At 38.7% G+C, this 22,689-nt stretch overlaps 2 protein-coding genes across 3 annotated transcripts in view; both read left to right on the top strand.

Annotated features, from left to right (window-relative positions):
• The window catches only part of TRPC3 (transient receptor potential cation channel subfamily C member 3), a 46,771-nt gene extending 45,568 nt beyond the window's left edge, over positions 1–1,203 (top strand). The window contains exon 12 of one of the 2 annotated variants that reach the window (XM_074823592.1): positions 247–1,203. In XM_074823592.1, coding sequence (XP_074679693.1) covers positions 247–389 — 143 coding nt within the window. In that variant the 3' untranslated portion in view covers positions 390–1,203. The remainder of the gene's footprint in view (positions 1–246) is intronic. The other variant, XM_074823593.1, reaches the window with a different exon arrangement.
• A 274-nt stretch (positions 1,204–1,477) lies between these two features.
• BBS7 (Bardet-Biedl syndrome 7) lies at positions 1,478–22,158 on the top strand. Its single transcript, XM_074823590.1, has 19 exons — positions 1,478–1,676; positions 2,053–2,118; positions 2,871–2,933; positions 3,795–3,970; positions 4,715–4,901; positions 5,572–5,644; positions 6,587–6,703; positions 8,073–8,203; positions 8,936–9,020; positions 10,716–10,809; positions 11,386–11,578; positions 13,077–13,151; positions 14,177–14,242; positions 16,140–16,279; positions 17,254–17,418; positions 18,520–18,629; positions 18,737–18,840; positions 20,353–20,476; positions 21,470–22,158. Exons 1-19 carry the CDS (start codon positions 1,641–1,643, stop codon positions 21,604–21,606), a joined length of 2,142 nt encoding a protein of 713 aa, XP_074679691.1. The 5' UTR covers positions 1,478–1,640; the 3' UTR covers positions 21,607–22,158.
• The last annotated feature ends 531 nt before the right edge of the window (positions 22,159–22,689 follow it).

Below are 22,689 nucleotides of genomic sequence, written 5' to 3'. Positions count from 1 at the left end.
ATGTTCTGTATACACGTGGAGCACAACATTAGAATTCAGTGGACCATTAAAATACCTTTAGGGGTGGAGACACACTCATCTCATTGAGAATGAAGAGGAGGTAAAGCCTCCTGCCCCACCCCTGTACCTGCTCTCATGAACATTTTGAGATAATAATCTGAAATATGCACTGATGTGACTTAACAGAACAGTATTGAATGAATCCTAAACTTTGCTAACAAGTATTTCTTCCAATTATTAATACAGGTGAATTAAAGGAAATCAAACAGGATATCTCCAGTCTTCGCTACGAACTTTTGGAAGATAAGTCCCAAGCAACAGAAGAGTTAGCAATTTTAATACATAAACTCAGTGAGAAATTAAATCCTAATATGTTGAGATGTGAATGAGTCAACAAAGGAACCATGGCTTTGACTACAGCACAACTATTTATTGGCAATAATATTTCAGTATCTTATACTTGAAAAATGTATTGTAGATTTTTAGCACTAAATAACTTTATGTACAGCTTCTCTGGAATTTAGTCTTAGGAAATTTTATTAACTCACCACAGAATGATCACTCTCTTACTTTTAATTGTCTAAAAGCAAGAACTATCATAATTTTTTTTGCATTTATGCATTAAAAAGGTATAATGGTATGAATTGCTGATATTTTAACAGGTTTATGAAGAAGTATTGAGAATTCTAAATTGCACTAAATTTGCAAGAAAAAATGAAAATAAGCTACAGTGTAGTACTCTGTTCCTTGCAGCAACTGAGTATGAATAGGATTTTAATAATACCATAAATCAACTAGAAATCAGTGGAAAATTACTTGAAATCTTTGTTCTTTATTAGTGATGCTAGTAATGTGTATAAGCTGAGAATTCATGGTATGATTACAAGGAATTAATGAAAATCAGGTAAGTGTGAATGTAATTGTAGTAGCACTGTCTAACATGGATGTACCCACAACTACCGTTTCTTAATTCAGCATATTTGCTTTCAAGAGGAAGGATTAGATTTTGATTTTTTTTTTTTTTTTTTTAAAAAACCCAAACAACTTTGGAAGGTCATGTGAACTCAGTCCAGAGCTACTCTTTATGTGGTAGAAATGATTTTTTTAAAACTCGGACTCGGTGCAGGGATGGTATTTTGTTACTCTGTTCTAAACAATGCCTCCGACGCTTCGTTGTTAAATAAAATATTCCTACTTTACTGATACCCTATCTCGTCCCGGTAGTTTGGCACCACAATCTGAATTGCCGGGTGGGACCCGGTACCGGCCAGCCACCGCTCGGCCCGGCCCGGCTGCCTTTCCGGGCCCCAGCTCTGTCCCGCCCGGCCGTTTCCCAGGCCCGGGGGGGCGGCTCAGGCCCGCCGGGCCGCCCCGCCGTGGGAGGAGCGGTCGGACTCGGCTGCCTGGAGGCCGGGCCCCGCCTGCCGCCCCCGGGCCCCGCCCCCTCCGGCAGACGCTGCCCAATCATGGTGCGCGCCTCTCTGCGGTCCCGCCTCCTCGCCGTCAGGCGCAGCCAATGAGGGGGGAGGCGACTCGGGGCGGTGCCGGCCGCCGGCTGAGGTTGCCGCGGTAACGGGAGCTGCGGGCGCGCTGGGACCGTGGCAGGGGCCGTTCCCCGCGATCCGCTTCCCGCCGGCGCGATGGAGCTGAGCCTGGCCCGCGTAGACTACCTGCAGGTAGGCCCGGGCGGCACCGCCGTGTCCTCACCCCCGGGGGGCGGCCCAGGCCGGCGGCGAGCGGCCTGGGCGAGCGGGGCGGCCGGTCGAGGCGAGGGGAGGCTGTCGGCCGGTGAGGGGGAGCCGTCCGGCGGCCCAACGCGAGGGCGGCGGGGCCGGTGAGAAGCCCGAAGGAGGGTCTGGGTGCTCTGGACAGCGGGGCCGGGCAGGCCGCAGCAGGGCTGGGTCGCCCCCTCCTTGGGCACACCAGCGGCCTCGCGGCATCGCGCCTCCCCTCACAGCCCTCAGCCCTGCTCCCGGCCCGTTCCGCTGCCGCGGCCGTGCGCTCGGCCACCGGCGCCGGGACGTGCTCGGTGAAAGTTGTGTCTTCCCTCAGGTGGGGGTGACAGCTCAGAAGACCATGAGGCTGCTGCCCGCCTCGGGGCGCAAGGCGACCCAGAAGGTAACGGCTGTCGGCAGCGCGGGGCCGGCTCTCGGGGCTCCCGCGCGGTCGGGGGCTGGCTGTGGAGCGGCCCTCAGAACGTCAGCAGCCCTCTTTCTCGGTTTCTTTAGCTAGCACGTCATAGGGAAAAACTTTGGAACCAGATTCTTGGAACTTTGTGGAAAACTTTTGAAAGAAGTAAAGAAAAAAGCCTGAATTTGTTTCTGGAACACTGTCAGAACCAATGAGGCATTTTCAAAACTTAAGGCATCGCCAAAACAGCAAGGAAGTTCTTGTGTATTTCTCTATTTCTGTTCTGCTAACACTTATCATAGATGAAATATTTCTTTTTTTAATTTTCCTTAATAGAAGTTCAAGCTAAGGAAGCTTAGGAAAACACAATAGAAATAACAGTGCATTTTTTGTTTTAATGATAAATTCTCAATGTGAAAATACAACTATTCCCAAATACGCTTTTCTGGAGTGTTCCACCTGCTGGTTGCTGGCATTCACAACTAGAAGCAGAAGGACTGTGAATGCAATCACGTAAATTATCATTCTTAGGCTTAGTCCTAAAGGACTAAGGAGCAGGGCTATAGATAGTCCTATCTATAGCAGTTTATCTAGCTTTTCTATATATAGCTATGTAAATTAAGTACTGTAGAATTTAAAGTACTTAAATACAGGAAAATAGAATTCAACATAGGAAAAGCATAGTTTAAAAAACTATTTATGCATGTAATAAAAGATAATGATGTATTATACTTTTGAAGGTGGTTGTTGGAGATCAGGATGGGGTCATTACGTGTTTTGGCATAAAAAAAGGGGAAGCTGTGGTAAGTGGAAGTGTACTATTTAAAATTTTATTTTTTAAATCTTCTTCCTAATTAACTTTGAAAGTCTGTTTCTGTTGTTGTGGGAAATAAGATCCCTGTGGAAGGTGTCTAGGTAGAGCTGTGGACTGATACCTAGCTGTGATGAGGGCATGCTGATCTTATGCCTGGACAAGCACATGGTTCTTCATGGTTGTAGAATTCTAGTGTATATCATCACAAAAAAAGTCAGTTTAATGCCTTTTGCTTTGCAGTTTCAGTTGGGCTTAAGCCTGTGCACATACTCAGGTACTGTGACTGGACAGAAACCTGCAATGATTCACTAAGTCAGTCACATGAGAGGATTTTGACAAAGTGATTGCTATTTATGAGCCTAGACGTATGCCTAGCCTAATAAGAACTTATAATTTTATTTATTGTTTTTCCTCTTGAGGAAGCTCGTAGTCAGCTCACAAGGACTCTATAGCATTACAGAGAAATCTGTGTAGTCTTCTGGAATAAGAATGCAGTATGTAAGAGGGAGTGAGTGAGTGCATGTGTGTCTGTTGTTCTTTTAAAAAAATCCCACAAACAAACAAAAAACGTACAGCTACTAGCAGTGCTGAAATTCTCCTGTGGATGAATAACATTGAGATAGTAAAGTCTTAATTTATTATATTTTACAAGTTTTTATATATACTGACTTACAAAATGCTTGATTGCTGTGTGATTCTGAAGAAAAATGTACAAATTATTTTTGTCTGCATATAATTCGTATTATCCTTAGTCTTGCCAGAAATTGTAAAGCAAATTTATTATTCTTTATGTTAAAAGATTACCATAACTACAATACTGCGATGATGAAAATTGCTTTTCTGTTTACAGCCAGTGTTCAAGACCCTGCCAGGCCAAAAAATTGCAAGATTGGAGTTGGGAGGAGCTCTTAATACACCACAAGAGAAAATTTTTGTGGCTACAGGGTCAGAAGTTAGAGGTTTCACAAAAAGAGGGAAGCAATTTCTTTCATTTGAAACTAACCTCACGGAAAGCATCAAAGCTATGTATGTATGATATTTCAAATTTTTGTAACAGCTGTAGCAGATTGTTAGTTTATTTTATGAAATCCTTTTTTACCTTACTGTATGGTTGTAGGTAACACAAAGTGCCAGCCCAGCTTTAGTTTGTGCCGTGACATGTAGGAAGGAACTTAAAAAATCATGGTGAAGTTTAAAAAGTGTAGGGGGGCTTGGGAGGGGCCTGGAGGCACTCCCATCAGTGCAAATGCAGGTGAGGGGAGCTGGAGTTATGTCCATATACTCTTCCTGTAGGAGAACAGGAACAAAATTTTTATTTTTGTTTTTGAATCATGTTGTAGGATGCTGCCATATATAAACCAGCTTGAGAAGAATTAATATAATCAAAATTTATTAATGATGTTTCTATAAAGATACTCTTAGGATTTTACGTGAAGACAAAATGGGAGCTATAGCTGTAGAAATCATGTTGTAGCTATATATCATCAAAATATATATAATCAAAATTTATTAATGACATTTCTATAAAGATATTCTTAGGATTTTATGTGAAGACAAAGTAGGAAATACAGCTATAGAAATCATGTTACAGCTATAGAAAATGTGGTTTTAGCATTCATCAGAAACTTGTTTTTTAATAGCCAGGACAGCTTGTGAGGCCCACTAATGCCTTGAATCTGCAAGTGGTAGTGCATGCATATAGTAGGGCTAGAAGGCTGTCACTGCAACTATACAGGGAGAATGCTACAGGAAATGTTTTCTTTTTCTCAGGCATATTTCAGGAGCAGATCTCTTTCTGTGTGCGAGCTATATCTATAACCATTACTGCGACTGCAAAGACCAGCACTACTACCTATCAGGAGATAAAATCAATGACGTTCTCTGTCTTCCTGTAGATAAAGTGAATTGCATTACACCGGTACTTGCATGTCAGGATAGAGTCCTCAGAGTTTTACAGGTTAAAATACTTGCTTGTTTATGTTTTATGTATTGATACCACAGAATTAGACTAATTCTTAAGGGTATCAGCACATCAGCATGTCTTAAACATCATAAGGATAAGTATATTGTGTCTTATATGGCAGCATTACCATCTATAATGCTGGTACTTTTTCTTTTTTAACGGAAAATCATGATTATAAACTTGCAAAGTGAGGATTATTAAACCCACTATAAATAGGCTTTGGAATTCATAGGTGGAAGTAGATAACAAATTGGTCCCCTCTAACTAGAAGTGCTCATGTAAGGGAATTAAATGTGTAAGTCTTTATCAGTATGGAAATTCTTGCTCTCACAAATTACTGTTGTGACAAGTCTGAGTCGTTTAACAAATTTATTTGCTACACAAGTTTGCAGATTATTTTTAATAATATCACATTTCAAGAATCCTGTGTTTTATTTATATAAGCTTCACTTGTGTTTTGGCTGAGAAATGGTTCTCCCATATGTGTTGGGAGTTTGTATAAGCATATCCCTTACTATTATTCATCATAATCTTTTCCTTATGCTTGTGGGGGTTTGGTTTGTGGTTGGTGTTTGGGGTTTTTTTGTTTTTTGTTTTTGTTTTAGTTGGATTTTTGTTTTGTTTTCTACAACACTCATTCAAGATAGTTCTCTTTGCTCTTTAGGGATCTGATTTACTGTATGAAGTAGAGGTTCCTGGACCACCTACTGTTCTTGCTCTAAACAATGGAAATGGGGGTAACAAGGTTTTGAATATACACATTACTAAATAATGTTATTTTACGATATTTTTAGATTTTATTGCTTGTACTTATTAATCATATTTTGCCTTGATTTCTAAGCTGATGTTAAAAATGCGGCAGAAAACTATGTGAAGTCATGTCTTACAAACAGATATATATACACACATATGACTGTTTTAGACAGTTCTAGATTCTATTCACAGGTAATTGAAAGCCTCTTACAAGACCAGTGAGATATAAGGTGGTCTCATTGTGTAAATACAAACTGGACTTTTGGGGGCCTTGTCAAAGTGCTGGGTTTGGGTTTCTCTTACACATGGATTCCCATAACTAGAATCGCTTGTTGCATCTGTCCGTGGATGGATGAGAATATTGAGTAGAGCTCACATAAACTAAAACTGTGGAAGGATCAAGCTTAAAATAGTTTGATCATCCTTCTTGCTGATCTGTTCTTACCTAACAGAAATCGCTTTAGTGTTTTAATCTGGTGCTTAATTTAGTTTCCATTAGATTGTGTGACAATGACATTCAGAGCTGGTTTGGAAAAGTAGTTCTTACTTGCTTAAGTCTTGGCACAACATTCACTATTGGATGCATGTTCGGAATGAATCCCTTTGTTTCTCTTCAGTAAAGGCAATTTAATAGCCTGTCTTTGCTGAAATTTGAAGTATTGGATTATGAATGGTTTTTAGGTAGAACTCCAGTGCAGGGGGGCATTCATACACAGAAGAAAGATAGCCATGAAGAAATTATCAGAACAGGTGCAGTTTTCATGTATTTGGTTTTGGTTTTAAAGCCTAACAGTTCTGTTACACAACACTAATGTTAGTATTTTCTTTTTCCATTGGGCTGTAGAGTGTAACTACACGCTACTTTCAAATCTTTTCAGTTAGTGTACTTGATTTTTATTAATTCTAAATTCAGTTTATGTGTTCAGGTGATTCTGGAGAAGAAATCGTGTATGGAACTTCTGATGGTAAACTGGGTCTTACTCAGATTACTGGTTCCAAGCCTATACCTAAGTGGGAAATTGGAAATGAAAAAAAGAGAGGAGGTATGTGGCTCACTCTTTAGCTTTCCAGCACATCTGAGGCATTATTGCAAGTATAACAATCAGGAAATCTTATTCATGGATACTTTGGGGGCATATTGTAATTATGTCAGTATGCAATACTAGTATGAGTAAGCTCTCTTTCGTTCTTCTGATTTTCTTATAAATAATTCTAATCACTTTGTCTTGCTTTGGGTTTTCTGTTCATATTATTTCCAGTACTTTAGTATGCTTTTGGCTTTACAGTATTTTTAAAGTGGCATTTGTAAAACAGTGTTGATTCATATATGATTACTTGAGGCTTTTATCATTTTGGTGACTATTTCTAAGTGTAAATGTACCTGCCAGATTTTTTCAGATGTTCAGTGGTCTTCAAGTCTCTTCAGAGGGAAGGTTAGCATCTTCCCTGCAAGACTTTTTTTTTTTCTTCTTTTTTTTAAAAAAAGCCATTATAAGGGGTTTTGTCTGAAGAGGGAATAAGGCTTTCATTAAAGCTTCATGGTGAGGCTTAACTGATCAGAGCACAGTACAACACTTTCCCTGTTTTAGCCTTGGTATGCTCCTTCTGCAGCATGTATTAGCTCATACTCCTTTGTAAAGCAGAAGACCAGGAATAATATATTTTTTTGTAATTATTTTATAAAAGCTATCCCTAAATTAATTTCTTAAAATGCTTCCTAGCATGTCCTTGCTCTTCATATGGAATATGAAGGAGTCATAGAAATTCCATCTCATTTTTCATATTAATTCGTGTACAAACTCTCTCACTGATTTTTCCTTCTTCTAGACCCTACCTGTCTTTCCTGTGCAAACACGATTAGTTGTCATAATAGGCTGGTTCCACATGTGCTAGTAGTGGGCTTGTCCACTAACATGTCAAGTAGCAGTACCCAGTCCGGGTCTGGCTCAAATCAGAACCCTCTTCTTGTTGCCTTAGCCAGAATTCATAGTAATCCATTTACCAGTAGCTCTAAGTCCATTCTGGGAAACAAAGAATGCTTGCTTCTTCAACTGGCAAAGTTACTGTAGCGTGGACAGACAAATAGTTCATCTGGGGAAATGTTTGACAAGGGAGGGGTGGGTTAAACCCCTCAAAAGTAAGCTGTTTGAACATCAGAGGGTGTCTCTGTTCAGTGCTTTTCACCAAGGGAACTGTAGGGTAAATTGGTTGCTGTAAAACCCACTGTACAATCTTGAACCTCAGGCTCGGGTGAGAGACTTCAGCCCTCTAGTGGTCTCATCCTGAAATAGCGTTAATAAAACCTTAAAAGCCGACCAAGAATCTCTTTCAATGTAACTGAATGTGGCCTGTGTATTATTGGGTCATAAACGAATAAAGGTCAAGTAAACTGCGTTGTTTTCCTTTTTTTAGGTATCTTATGTATTGATAGTTTTGACATTCTGGGAGATGGAGTTAAAGAATTACTTGTGGGACGAGATGATGGAGTGCTAGAAATCTATAACTTTGAGAGTGCAGATGATCCTGTCCTCCGATATGATCATGTAAGCCCACATTCATCACGCTCTTCTTTGCTGGCAAAATGAATTTTTTTAAAAAAACCTATCTTTCAAAATTTAAAGTATTTACGAGATCATTATACTAAAATGAGCTCTGTAATGATGACGATATGAATGTCAAAGCAGTATCCTAATATTTAAGAACCAGAAAGTAAAATAGTCCTGATTTGAGCAAAAATCAAAATAGTGTAGAGGGTATGTTAAAGTTCTGGCTCTGTTGACTACTTAAGTCTCTCCTAGGGGAAACCTAATACAGTGCTTCTCTCCCAGTGAAAAAACAACCCCATGTTGTGTATAGCCTGTATTTTACATGTAAAATTATAAATGTAAGCTGTCAGGACTTTACTGGGGGTAATTACTTTGGGTATGAATTGTTTAAAAAGAGTAGATTTGAACCAATAGCAATTATTTCCACCTTCAGTCAGATTGCTAATTCCTGCTTGAAAAATATTGTCCATCAGTGTTTTGCTTTAAACTGCTTTTGAATGTCTTTGTTATGCAGAGTAGAATTGGAATGGCTTGTTAAAGCACCCCGATTTAGCTGTGATAGTCACCAGCTAGTTTACTCTTTTGTAGGTCTAGATGATGTGCCTCTATGTAGGTGTTTTGTGATGCAGGTGAAGGGAGGAGTGCAACCCTTAAAACCCTCCCAAAACCCCCACATTTCTAAGATGAGTGCAGTGATATTTCCCTCTGCTTGAATGTATTTATTTCAAGGCTTTGTCAGAGAGCATCGCATCAATCCAGGGCGGCTGTGTAGGAAAAGATGGGTATGATGAAATTTTAGCATCCACATATTCAGGTAAGCTTCATATCATTTACTCAGTAAATGTTGCATATGGCGATATGATAAAAATGGAGCAGGCTATGTTGGTAGTGCAGCTCACATCTCTTAAAAGTTTTGTGCTGATTGGGACCAGGATAATATTTTGTTGAAAAGATCTCTTCTAATGTAATACTTACACTTTAAAAAAAAAGTTTCCTACACTTAAACTATGTTTTTATATTTTAAGATATTAATAATGTGTTCTGCTGTGTAACACAGTGGCTGGTTATTCTCTGGTGTAGACTGCTGCCTGACTGATGAAATAATGAATATGTCTGAAGGAATTTTTTTTTTTTGTCATTAAAAATATTGACAGACATGCTTTTTTTGTTTGTTTTCCCATCTTTTACGTAACTTCCTTCCTTTTCAGCTTCACAGGGCTTTAAATGGGGTTGATTTTGCTTTTAGTAAAAAATAAAGCTTCCCCATGTGAGGTGTCTCAGCATCCCCTCTGTAGGATTTGAGTTACTGGCCTGACTGTCACAGAGGCCATGATAAACATGCTGCATATGTTAACTGCTGGGAGCTAAAATACTGCTAATTCTCTATCTTTGGTTATCTTCAGTGCTAAAAACTCAGCCTACTGAAACCTCTCATATTTAAAGTCATGTATTCTGTCAAGATACAATTCTCAGTTATTGAGAAGTAACGGTGTTCAAGTACCTCTTTTAAATAGTCTTTGGATGATTAAAAGACTCTTACACCTCACCTGATATGAATTGTTTTGGTATGACAGGCTGCAGCAATACTGTGGCCAAAGTACTTTGTGGCTTCTTTTAGTGGGAATGTTATAAAGTCCCATGAATCATAGAAGAAAGGAAAAAGCGAAAGTCCACGTTCACCTGTGGGTTTTCAAAGGGAAACTCTGGTAGGATGTGCAGTAGACTGAGTTTGGCATATTTTGGCAGATCAGGAAAAGTAGTGCTTAGAGCACTAAAAGCTGTATTTGAAGCCTGGCAGCGTAGGACTTCTGTGGATTTTTTTAAAGTTCATGCTCCATTACTGGGCCTTCTTGGTACCTGAAGTAGATAGCTAAGGAACGTGAAAGACTGTGGACATGTCAGCTTTTATGGTGCATTTTATAATAATGCTATCTTACTGTTTGCATGCATTATATGAGGTCTACTAGAGCTGTAAGCACCCATTCAAGTCTGCATATCATACCTGAGGTGTCAGGATGTAGTCAGTTAGTGTTTGCTTTAATAAGTAAATGTAATTAAGTAAACAAAAAGGTGATTTTTTTTTTTCCACTTCAACCAGCAGCATTTAGTCTCAAAGCACACTGTGCAACATACAGTTTACTATAAACACATTGCACAGCTTTTTTTGGTTCTGTTTTCACCTATAGTCCTGTCAATTATTAAAGGTTTTGTCAGAGAAACAGAGGGGAAAAAATTGAAGCACTTAGTTAAAAACTGCCACAGAGGGATTCATTGCTCGAAGTACTTAATGAAAAAGGATAAGTAATGTTTTCCAATCTGTAAGTTAAGAATGAAACCCATAAAAAGTCACGCTCAGTGTCTAGATTAATCCTCCAAAGAAAGGATTAAATTAAAGTCTTGATTCTCTCTACCCAGTATCTGGAACAAACATCGCTCCACACGTACAAAAGCTGAGTGTAGACTTTTCTTTAGAGCTTTTAAGGAATATAAACTTCATATATTGGTTTAGGCTGGCTGACAGGACTGACTACAGAACCTGTCCATAGAGAAGGTGAAGAACTAAAATTAAGTCAAGAAATGCAGAGCAAGATTTCATCCTTAAGGTAATTGCACTAGAAAGAAATTTAAATGGAAGAACTGAAATGTTAAAAGCTGAAACATCATCTTTCCTTCCTATCTCACTGGATTTTCTGTATCATTAATGTATCTAGAAGTAGAATCAAGCATTTTCAAAGTAGAAATGAACAGCAGCCTCATTTCACAGTCTCTTTCTGTCTTGCCTTCACACGATGATGTTTTAATGCCTTCTTCCTCAGTATCAGCAAGATAAGATGCCCTTCTTCCATGCTGCTTATAGCTTCTAAATGATGGGAGAAAAGTAATCACTAGCATATAATTCAAAATGCTTTGTACTCTTGAAGGAAAAAAGTTGTCCTTTCCCATCACTTGGAAATCTCTTTTGGCAAGGTACAGTAGAATCTACATTTTCATGTGATACAGTTAATATTTTATCTTTTCTATGTATGTGGAAGGGGAGTCACCAGCCCCTTCTGGTTGGAGAATTGTGAACAGAAGATAAACATGATTGCCTTGCAAGCCTAATCTACCTAATTTCTAGGGCAGCTTTTATAGTTGTGGGGTTTTTTTTTAAGACATTATATGCGGTTTCCATTTTCTAGGAATGAATTGGAACACTTACAGATGAAAGTACTTCAGGAACGTGAAAAATACCAGCAGTCTTCTCAGTCCAGTACTGCTGTTTCATCAGTACCTGCATTTAGTGTGAATGATAAGTTTACATTAAATAAGGACGATGCTAGCTACAGCCTCATCTTGGAGGTGCAGACAGCTATAGACAATGTTCTGGTACAGGTGAGTGTGGGTTTGTTCTTGTTGGCTTTCTTGATGTACAAATAGAACATTCAGAGACTTTCTAGTTGAAAAAGCTGAGTTATAGTATCTTAAATGTATGGGGTTTTAAATGTCTGAATTGTTCTAAGAGGGAATCAAAGTGTATAGCCTGGCAATGTTTAAGTCACTATTGTAAATGCTTGTTAGGGAACAAATACAACTTAAACCTTTATTGAACAGAGGAACATTGCACTACCAAAATAGACCAAAATCCTTGCTGTACAGCAGATTTCTATAACTTTTGTGTTTGCTTTTGCATGTCCCTCTTTATTTAAACAGTAATTAACTCACTAAATCTTAACTGAGGTGCAGATTCTTGCTCGCCAGTTAAATACCCTGTGTAGTGGAAAAGTGATTTTAGAATGGTATGGGCACCTGTGCACTTTCAGTGTGGAACAGCATTTGATTTGTGTGCAATTGGTCATAAATAGTCCTGCCAAGTAGAGCAACCTTAATTGGTTATTCCTCCTAGTGCATCAGCTGGAATTAATATTATCTTTAGTAGTCAGAAAGAGGAGTGGTACTGAATTACCTTCTTTTGGGATATGCATGGGGAGAAAAATTTGACAAGGAGAAATTTGTGAGGTGAATTTGCCATAACAAATGGGACAGAACTACTGTAGAATTTTACTCTTTTCTTAATAAAAATTTTATTTTTATTAAGGATGTTATTAGAGCAATGGTAAGATACAGCTAATTTGCAGGTCTATAGTATCTACTGTTTCCATAGCTAAGTGACTAGCCCTGAACTTAATGTAGAGTTTAGAATTTATGGCTTTTTCTTTAAAGAAATATAAAGCAGTATCTGGTATTCTTCTGCTGTGAGGAAACAATAAAATTGTTTTAAAAATATTTTTTTGGAAGTATGTTGCATATTTATCAATGATTCCTGACACTTCTGTGAAGTTATAAAGCAGTACCAAGACAAGCAATTAATCATTCTAATACTCTTTAATCTCATTTTTAAAACAGCGTTAGATTTAATTCTAGTGAAAACACATTTGGATTAGAAGTGGTCTGTGTCGAAAGTGTTACTGTAAGTAAAAGGATCATTAATAATTATGTAATACGATCCTTGGTTTCTTGAATTAATATTGTAATCCCCCTATTAAAATAGGGAAACACTTCAATTGTGACTATACTTCATGCATATGAATGAAGTATACTTTCATGTCTGAAAGATGTGAATATACCTTCATGTCTGAAAGATCTTATACATCTTACACTGAAGTTGTTGTAAGCCAGTCACACAAGAGTTCAGGACTCCATAACAGAATAAGAGAAAGATCATCACGTTATTCTGGGATTAAGTAGTAAACTGCGTGTCTGTTAGGCTTTTACCTCTTGGCTGAAGCAATCGTTGCCTCTCCCTTATTAAAATAATTGATGACAGTTAAATGCACTGGAAACTACTCAGGAACTTAAGCTCTTTACTCTTCCTTCCTCTCATGTTCCGCAGAGTGATGTCCCAATAGACTTGCTGGATGTGGATAAAAATTCTGCTGTTGTTAGTTTTAGCAGCTGTGATTCTGAGGTGAGTGAAACAAAGGAGATTATATTTGTAGAGATTGCATGATGAAAGCTCTTAATACTGGATTTATATATTTGTAATTTTAAATATATTCAGTTTAAACTACTTATTTGGTAATTTTGAAGAGCTCAGCTTCATTGGAGGTACTGCAGAATTAGGAGTTAGTGGAAGGTCCTGACATAAGGTAAAGGATCTGAGAGCAACTGCTCTCTTGGGTTTTTTTCCTGCCTGACCAGGAATGTGAAAGACACATTCAGTACTGCTGTATTCTCTGGATTTGCCAGATTTACTTCAGAGTACTTGAGGGTAAAGAACATTGTATTTCTTACTTAGTTCATCTCTTAAAAATCACTTTAGAACATGAAAAATCTGCTGTGTGGGTATTCATATGTTTAAGTGCATTTTTTATATAATAATTGTAAATTTCAATACTTATAAAATTACTAATGATGCTTAGGGCCAGGAGGAAAATCCAGAAACTACCTTAGCATTATGAAAATTTTCTGTGAAGTCTTGTTTCTTGTAATGGTCCTCTAAGTATTTTAGTTTTAAGAAATTTGAACTACATTGGTCTACCCTGGAGCTTTCAGAAATCAACCTTTTATTTTAAGTTTCTTGTAATTTATAATGATTAATTTAGGGGGGGTTTTGGTGTATTTTCTTACTGATCTTACTTCAGTTTTTGGATCTTGGACTAATACTTCAGATGAGTGGGGCAGGCTGACGTTCATTCTTCAGATGAAAAGTAGATACCGATGTAATTTTTATGGTGGTATTAAAGAGTATAAGAGGCTTCAGTTGATTTCTCCTTATATAGAGATTTTTTAAAAATTCTACCATAATTAAAATTAATTGGAATATTCAAGGGAACCAAAGATTACTTTTTTGTATTTAACTTTTGTAAAATAGCTGTACATAAATAGCAAAAACTTTACTGTACATGCCTACGGTTAAAACAGAGCAGTAGAACTTTTCTGAATCCACAGACCTGTTTTGTATTATTTTCCTGGTTTTTTTTCTGTTTACAGCCAAATAGCAACTTTCTTCTTGCAACTTACCGATGCCAAGCAAATACTACGAGACTTGAACTTAAGGTAAAATGCTTCAAATAAAAGCAGTGGGAAAATCACAGATTGTGAAAATACTTGATTCTGGAGAGAGTGTGTGGAACTTGGAGAGAGGTGTGGGAGAGAAGGTTCTGGCACAGTTTGTCCTCAGAAGTGTTTGAAGGAAGTTACACTGGGAAGTAACCAGGGAATGTAGACGGGATTTGTATTTTGGAGAGGAAGCAAATCCGGTCATTCCATGCTTATTATACTAAAGGCATGTGGATGATTTTTTAATGATCCACCAAATGCACACATTTTGTGGCTACAACCAGGGGGAATAATGGAGGAAATCATAATTAGGAAAATCCTCAACATGCACACTGGCTCTAGGTTTTCTCTTTGCAGTGTTAGGCAACTACATAGCCTCCTAATCTGATATGTGTTTATTTATCTAAAACTCTCAAGTCAAAAGATTATCATTAGAAATTTAAGCCTGTGTAAGATGTATCAAATACGGGGAAGTTGGAGGTGGTTATCCTTTTTTTTGGTGAGTTTGCAATAATGGACTTAGTGTGCAGAATTAAGACTCTTATTTCCCAGGTCCCCCTCTTAAGAAATGCTCTTTGTGTGCTTATGGGTTCTGAGCAGGTCGCTTTATCTCCCTGTGTCTCAATTCTCTTATTTTAATTTAGGAATATGACCCTGGCCACCTTTAATATTAAAAATACTAGGTAAAGTGTAAGTGACACAAGAAAAATGAATCAAATGCATTCATGATACACAAAAAGAGGGTGGGTTTTTTCAGTCTCCCACTAAAAACATTTATAAACTTGCTGTTGTGTGTCGTCATAGTGCAGTGTGTCATTGGAACACTGTACTGTCACTCTTGTGTTTGGATCCTGATGTGATGGATTCGATCTGTGCAGGTTCTGCTGCCACCTCGCTGCCATCCATTGAGGATCTCCAGTGTTTTACACCTGCCATGTGGAGCTGGTTCTCTTCTTGTATTTCATCTATGCGCATGCAGGCAATACAACTTTTAAGTCTCGGTGATTTTATTTCCAAAGAGAACTCTTTTCTAACTTATTTTTATTGAAAACATTGAAGTCGGTATCTTCCTGCCAAACACTGCTTTTTCAGTTCTGAGACCCTATAAAATAGGGTACATAGTCAAGGTTATAAAGCAAAGCTGTACTTGAACTCCAGTCTGCTCTTGTTGTATAAAGCTGTTCCGGTAGCTCTTCTGCCTACTTTGATGGCTGTGTTGTGCTGTAGGTGGGACACTCCCGTTTCTTGTCGATGCTGTGTGAGTGGGAGAATTCTTAGTGCAGTCAGTGTAGCTGGTCTCAGCAGAGGAGTGCCTGATGCATTGCTGAGTCCTCAGAGGTGTGGAGAGTGCGTACTGTGTCTTGAATGTGTTGGTGCATCCTGCCTGTTGGGTATTCTGAGACTTGAACTTAAATCTGGCCTTTCTTTTTCAGAAATAGCTCAGGAAGAACTTTGATTGTTATAAAAGGATGAACACATACTTTGAAATTCAATTTACTCTTTTAAATTCTTTGATCTATTCTTTGCTGCCAACTGCTACAGAATGTATTTTTTCCTTAATTTAAAAAAAAAAAGTAATGGGGCCACTGAAAAATTAGAAGCAAGTTACAGACTTTTTATTTTAACTGATCAGAAAGTAAGTTAGTGGGTTTTATTTTCTTAATATTTCATTCATCTAATACAGCAGCACTTAATTGGACACTACATCCAGTTTTAAAACATTCTTGATCTGCTCTATTTATAGTGGCACTATCAAGTCAATATAGTAATCTAAATATTCTTGAAGTACTACAGTCTTTCTTTAACATATTTTGAATACCCAATTTTCCAAATCATGGTAAATTAATCTTTTCCCTTTTGTTCTTTTTTGTGGGTTCTGCTTTTATTGCTGCAGGTTCGATCGATTGAAGGACAGTACGGGACGCTTCAAGCATATGTAACTCCAAGAATTCAACCAAAAACCTGCCAAGTTCATCAATATCAAATTAAACCGCTTTCACTTCATCAGAGAACTCATTCTGTTGACCATGACAGGTATTTGCAAAGAACAATCAATGCCTTTTTCTCTTGAAAAACTGACACAATCCAGTTGAAACACCGTTTACTCTTAAGTATGTCATTTCCAACTCCTAACTGACAATTTTGAGCCTGTAGTTCCATTTTATGGTTTTTTCTGACAGAAAATGCGGATTTAATGAGTTCTTGCTTTCCTTGCCATTCTTTATCCTTGCGTTCAGGTTATTTTTCATTTTACTGACCTGGGTTATAGTGCAGCCCCATGTGTTAGTAGGGCTGAGGGTGTGGTAGAAAGGAAACTCTCCTCTGTTAATAACCGCAGTCTTTTCAGTTTCAGCCTCATTCTCCTCTCCACCCTTTTAATGTAATTCTTTCCCACAGCTAATTTGGCTCCAAATCTGAGCCAAGTCTTCTTTTGCCCCTTATCTCTCTGTTAGGAACCTACTATTTTATGCAATTTCTACTTGATTTTTCCCCACCCTCAATTAACATACTGTATTGCCACCAAGGTATTGCTTGCTTCGAAACAAAACTGAAGGATTGAATGAATGATACCAAATTATTTTACTCAATGTGCAAATAACCTGCATTATGCCTTGTTCTTGACAGAAATGCTATGTCTGTGATTTACAGCATGGGAGACTGCTGAGGCTCTTAGTCATATTTGCTGTTTGTCATAAGTTTCAGGTTTAACAACTTGAAATGGGATACATCAAAAACTTCCAACTAGTTCCTTATCCAGTTCTGACATGCCTACTAAGAGATAAAACTTGAATGTACGCATAACTTTTTGTCTTGAAATACAGAAAAGTAGCTGCAATCTGCAATATGTAATGACTTGGTGAGATACTTGACTTTTTACAGGGTGTTGATTAAAAGGAAACCACCGTGTGGAACTAAACTTTTTTTCATACAGATAAGCAGTGCGCTCGACAGTGCTTCTCCTTCATAGCTGTTAACTTTTTTTTTTTTTAAATTTCATAATGTCACAGACCCGTGAATACACTGACACTCAAAGGCCAGTTCAGTTTTGCTGAAATTCACTCGTGGGTTGTGTTTTGCTTGCCTGAGGTGCCTGAAAAGACTCCCGCTGGAGAGAGTATCACCTTTTATTTTCAGAACACCTTCCTGGGTACACAGCTTGAAAGTACTTACAGGTAAGATACAATTACTAAAACACAGTGTGACTTTGCAGGGTCTTTTGTGTTTTTCATTCTTGACCAGTCTGCAGGTACTATTTCATACACATATTACAGGTCCCCTCTCCACCCCCAGCCCCATCAAAATTCCCATTAAAGAGAACAGGAATCTTTTTTAAAAAGGATTGTCAAACGTTACCAGGGGTGAACACCATCCAGTAATGATGAGATCTGTAACTTCAATCAGGTTTCTCTTGAAGTTGGTCCAAAACCCAAAATTGCCAGGGAGAAAAGGCTTGATATATTTTCAAGAAGATGGCTTGCTTTTAGAATTTAACGAAGATAGCTAACTAATATAGTGAAATTATTGTGGAATGCCTATTGCTTTCTAACTTCCTTTTTTTTGTATTGAGCAGAAATAACTTAAAAGGCATTTAATACTCCTGCAAACAAAAATGTGATAAGCATTAAGCTGAAAACCTTTTTCTACAATTTATACTAAGAAATTATTATTTCTGTATTCAAGATTAATACTCTGTTCTGAAATTAATTAGTTATATCTTCCTTCAGCAAATTATATACATTCACCTGAAAATGGAACCGTAAAGTGGGGAGAAAGTAATTGTAACATACAGATTGCAGCCTGCTCCCAGCCTACTTGTACGTGTTGTCTACTCATAATGTAGAAAACTGTTGGGTGGAAATTTTTTGGAGGGGAGAGTGGTTTTTGTCCCTTATGGTATTGAAGCTTGCTGTTTGGCTTCAAGGTATCACGATGATAAAACTTAGAAGGAATGAATACAGGCAGAAATCTTACTTGTAAGACTACTTTGTGCCATACAGTAAAGATAACTGCTTTGTATAGCTGAGACTTGTGACTACTGCGTTGTCTTATTTACTGGAACAAACTGTTCTTTGTCAAGATTACACTGGGAAGGCGGGAATATCGTAGGTGTGTATACAGCCACCTGATACATAGAGAGTCATTATGACCTTTATAGAGGTTTCTCTCTTTGATTTGGGCGTTAATTTACAGGCCTTCTATTTTAACGTAGGGACAAATCTAATGCATGCCCGTGTGTTCAAGTTTGTTCATTTAAAGTTTTTCTTCCTTTCCAGAAAAGGTGAGGGATGTTTTAAGTCTGACAACATTTCTACAATATCCATCCTAAAAGATGTGCTTTCCAAAGAAGCCACTAAAAGGAAGATTAATCTCAACATATCATATGGTAAAACTTTCTTCTCTATTTTCTTGTCCTTGACTTCATTTTATATTCTTATAAACAGAATATGTACTATTCACTTGCTTGTTGGATTTTTTTTGACTCCCTGCTAGACATAAATGAAGAATCTGTGAGGCACACATTGAAGCTTATCCACCCTAAATTAGAGTATCAGCAGCTGTTGGCCAAGAAGGTTCACTTAATAGATGCTTTGAGAGTAAGTATCTGGACTCCGTGGAAGGGTTTTGGGGGGATTATGTTGTCAGATATCAGGCTGTAGGGCTCAAGTCGGATGTGTGTCATACTGGTATCTGTTCTGTTCCTGTTCCCAGGACGTGTATTTTAATTATCTAGGAGAACAGACTTCTTTTCAAGGAAGATTCCCATTTGTACTATATAACTAGTGAATAACATGTAGGATTACTGACTGATGTTGAGGATGCTTAAATCAGATGGAAGGCGGCAGCCAGCTTTATCATCTAACATTCTCTTTTTGCCTGCTGTTATTTTCCAGTTCCTTCTTTGTCTCTTTCTACTAATCTTTAAAAGTTTTTTAGATCTGGGGATGATCATCCAGGCCAGGTGTGACTTCCTTGCTTTGGAACTTCATCCCAGCGTGTCATATTTTTTGAATTACCTGCTTTTTTAATCTTTTGCTTAATACCCTCCTCAGCAGTTAGACTGGGAGGTACCAGTTAGGCAGCTTGCCTCAGTTCTCGGACATTTTCCAATAGCCAGGATTATACTGTCCAAAACTTGCTATCTTCTCTTTTGGTATTTTTTTTTGAGGGGGAGGGGAGATGAAAATGGATAACTGATTCTTTCTTGTCCTTTGGGGGAGTCAAATACTAGTTGTCAGAACTACTCTTTAGCTAGTAGAAAAATTGACTACCAATGAGAATAGTGTGTATCTTTTGTTGTTACCAAAATTATTTTGCTTGGGCTTGATTTGGCAGACTGGGGAGGTAGAGTATAATAGACAATTTATTCTTAATGCTTGTTATATTTGTGCAATAATAATGATGTTGCACATCTTGCTTGTTTCAGGCTTTTTTTTAGGCAGCAAATCTTTTGTTGATGAATTTTTTTGTCACTCATTTTTTGCATAACTTATTCATAGGCAGTAAAATAATGGGATGATTGATGAAAGCTGTTATCCCAGCGGACTCATGACGCGTAGCACAATTACTTTTCGTCTAGAAAAGAACAGTCTCAGTGGGAGTTAAAAAGATCTGTACTATTGACCTTCTTAAATTGGTCTGACGGTAGACTGGGGCATTTCAGAAGAGGTCTTTAAAACTTTTTGCTGTCACAAATTGAGTGATACTTTCGGAGTTTACTTTTACTTTCAGACTTTAGCATGCATTACACTTTCTAGGAATTTACTTATTCTAAAAATGAAGATGTGGTGAAAGCTGTGAGCCTTCATTTGGCTTGATTCTGTGGGGGCTGGGCTGTGGCCTGGTCCTGCTCTGGCAGTACTCAGGGCTGGAAGCTGTAACACACAGGATTTTGAGAATCTGGTCTATGAAGTGACAAGTAACATCTGGCATTTCATTAGAAGACCAGAAAACGAGGCACTTTGAAAATAACTCTTGCTAATTTAGAAGGGGATTGTCTTGTCTCTGAAGTACTTCCTCCTGTCAGATCCAAACTTAATTTCTTCTTACTTTTATGCTCTTATGATGCTTAACTGCTGTTAATTCTGATGATTTAAAATGTCTTTGAGGAGTTACAAGTTCATGAAGGAAATGTGGACTTCCTGCTACCAAAATACCGCAGCATTTTGGAAGAGGCAGATCAGCTGCTTGAGGAATACAAGAGACAACCTGCGCATCTCGAGAGACTTTATGGTTTGTTGATCAATTCAACTTCTTATTTAAATGCAACTTAACCTCCAGAGGGTATGCTGGACATGATTGAAATAGTTGTGAAGTCAGTATGAGCTGAAGTGATTTGATAAGTGGGTATGCTTGGGTAGCGTCAGGACAATAGGTATGTAAGTATGTCTGTCTGTTTGGTCATACAGCCAAGGCTGCATATTTACATAGTGATTTTGATCATAAAAAATGGAAGTTCAAGGTGAGGCGGTAAAACATAGCACATACTGAAAATGGCTTGTTTGTATGCCACTACAAACTTTGAGTAACTCTCTAAAGAACTGTGCACCTGAGAATTTCTAAAGTTGATTTGGCATCACAAAGCATATCACTGAGAATGAAAATACCAGGATTATTTGTAAGTGACTTTTCTACTTTTTGTTTAATAGACAGCTTCTTATAGTCGGATGATCCTTGTCTTTATGGATGTGATCAAGAATCATATTCAAATTCAGGATGGTGTTTAACATATACAAGTTAAATGAGTGACTAGATTGTTACAGAACATCAGAAAACAGAGAAATTCCCATGGGGTGGGAAGGGAGACTCATAGATCATCTAATTTAGTGAATGAAATTCTGTAACCTTCTCTGATGTTCCCTGTACAGCTTTCAGCTCAGAGAGTCTCTGCCAGACACCAGCTTTAACAAGCTACATATATATGTACATATATATATGTATAGCATAAGCAGAGTCCTGTGGTAGTTCCTCTCGTTCTAGTGTTTCAGATGTAGGTAGTTCTAAGGCAGAAATACACACTTTGGAATGAAGCTGGAATCTGGGCTGTTGTAACAGCATTTTGGGTTTGTTTAAAAGTAAATAATTATTTAAAACATGAAGTTTAAAGAGTCTTGTTTCTAAACCCAGAATTAACTAAGTAGTTGGTACATAATAATGAATTAAAAGGAGAGATACCTCATGATGAAAACAAGGCAAATAATAAGTCCTGGGATTTTACCTTTGCAGGTATGATCACGGATCTCTTCATAGATAAATTTAAATTTAAAGGCACCAATGTGAAAACTAAAGTTCCTCTTCTTCTGGAAATTCTGGATGGCTGTGATCAAGATGGACTAATTGCTTTTTTTGAGGCTGCAGCCTGACAAGGAAAAAGCAGAGTAATTTTTCTTCTTTATTTTTGTTGGGTTTTTTAATCAAGGCAGTTCAATATTGAGTCCAAAACACTTAAGAAAAACACTTTTACTCTTTTGTTCTACTGTCAGCCTGTCAACTTCATATGTACCATTGTGTACGTTAAATGCACGCGGAGTTTCTCTGTACATAATGTTCTTCATGGCTAAAGAAAACTTAGCTGTAAATACCAAAAGCCCTTTGTGCAGAAGTGGTTTTGGTACTGTTCAGGCCTCCGTGCAGTAGCACTCTGTTCTCCGGGTGTAAGAATGTGTGGAGAAACTGGTTTTCAGAGAATTAACCAGAGGTAGAAGAAATTTTTGTGGTAAGCTATGCATAATGATGATATTTGCCTGCTGCAAGGAGAAAGGGGTATGGGAATTGCATCAGACTTGATGTAGCTGCTGTGTGCGTAGAAGGGGGAGAGGTCTTTGAATTTTAAGCTGGGTCCAGCTCCCTTTGAAGCTAAACCTTAGCTCTTGTTCAGAGTGGATGGCATTAAACTTCCTCCGTGCTTCTCCTAAGTCTCTGTTCTTCATTTCAAAACTCCACCTTCCTTCTGCCTCATTTTTATTTAAAATTGCAAGAGCCGAACTAGCCTCTGGAAGCAGAGCCTTGTTCACACGTGAAGTAAAAAATAATAAACCGACTCCATGAGGCGGAAAGACACGTTTCCCCGTGGGGCAGGGCGAGACCTCTCCCTCCCTCCCTCCTTCCCTCCTTCCCTCCGCTGGGCAGGAGCGGGGTGCGCCGGCCTGGGTCGGCCAAAGCCGCGCTACCGGCACGTTGTCACACAGAGGCGCCCTCCCCTCCCCTGCCCTCCCTTCCCCTCCCCTGCCCGCCGCCGCCCACGCAGCTCCGCCCCGCGCCTGCGTCCCCGGCAGGGCCCCGCCACCTCCCGCCCGCCAGGCCCCGCCCCCCGGCGCTGGCCCCGCCCCCGCCCGCCACGCCCGCTTTGGCCCCTGCCGCCGCCCGTAGGCCGCGTGACGCGCCGCGGCCCCGCGCCCTTATTGGCCGATTCAATAGTCGCGGGCTACTTGAACGGCGAGAGCGGC

The sequence above is a fragment of the Strix aluco genome, chromosome 4 (assembly GCF_031877795.1).
Source record: "Strix aluco isolate bStrAlu1 chromosome 4, bStrAlu1.hap1, whole genome shotgun sequence".
Lineage (NCBI taxonomy): Eukaryota > Metazoa > Chordata > Aves > Strigiformes > Strigidae > Strix > Strix aluco.
This window is presented reverse-complemented; position numbering and strand designations above follow the sequence as displayed.

What these genes read in the sequence shown, in the direction of transcription:
- BBS7 (XM_074823590.1), top strand. Translation starts at nt 1,641, where the DNA reads ATGGAGCTGAGCCTGGCCCGCGTAGACTACCTGCAG. An exon ending in TTTAGCATCCACATATTCAG is followed by an intron (nt 9,021 to 10,715) that starts GTAAGCTTCATA and finishes ATATTGGTTTAG; the next exon opens with GCTGGCTGACAGGACTGACT. An exon ending in CATTCTGTTGACCATGACAG is followed by an intron (nt 16,280 to 17,253) that starts GTATTTGCAAAG and finishes ATAATGTCACAG; the next exon opens with ACCCGTGAATACACTGACAC.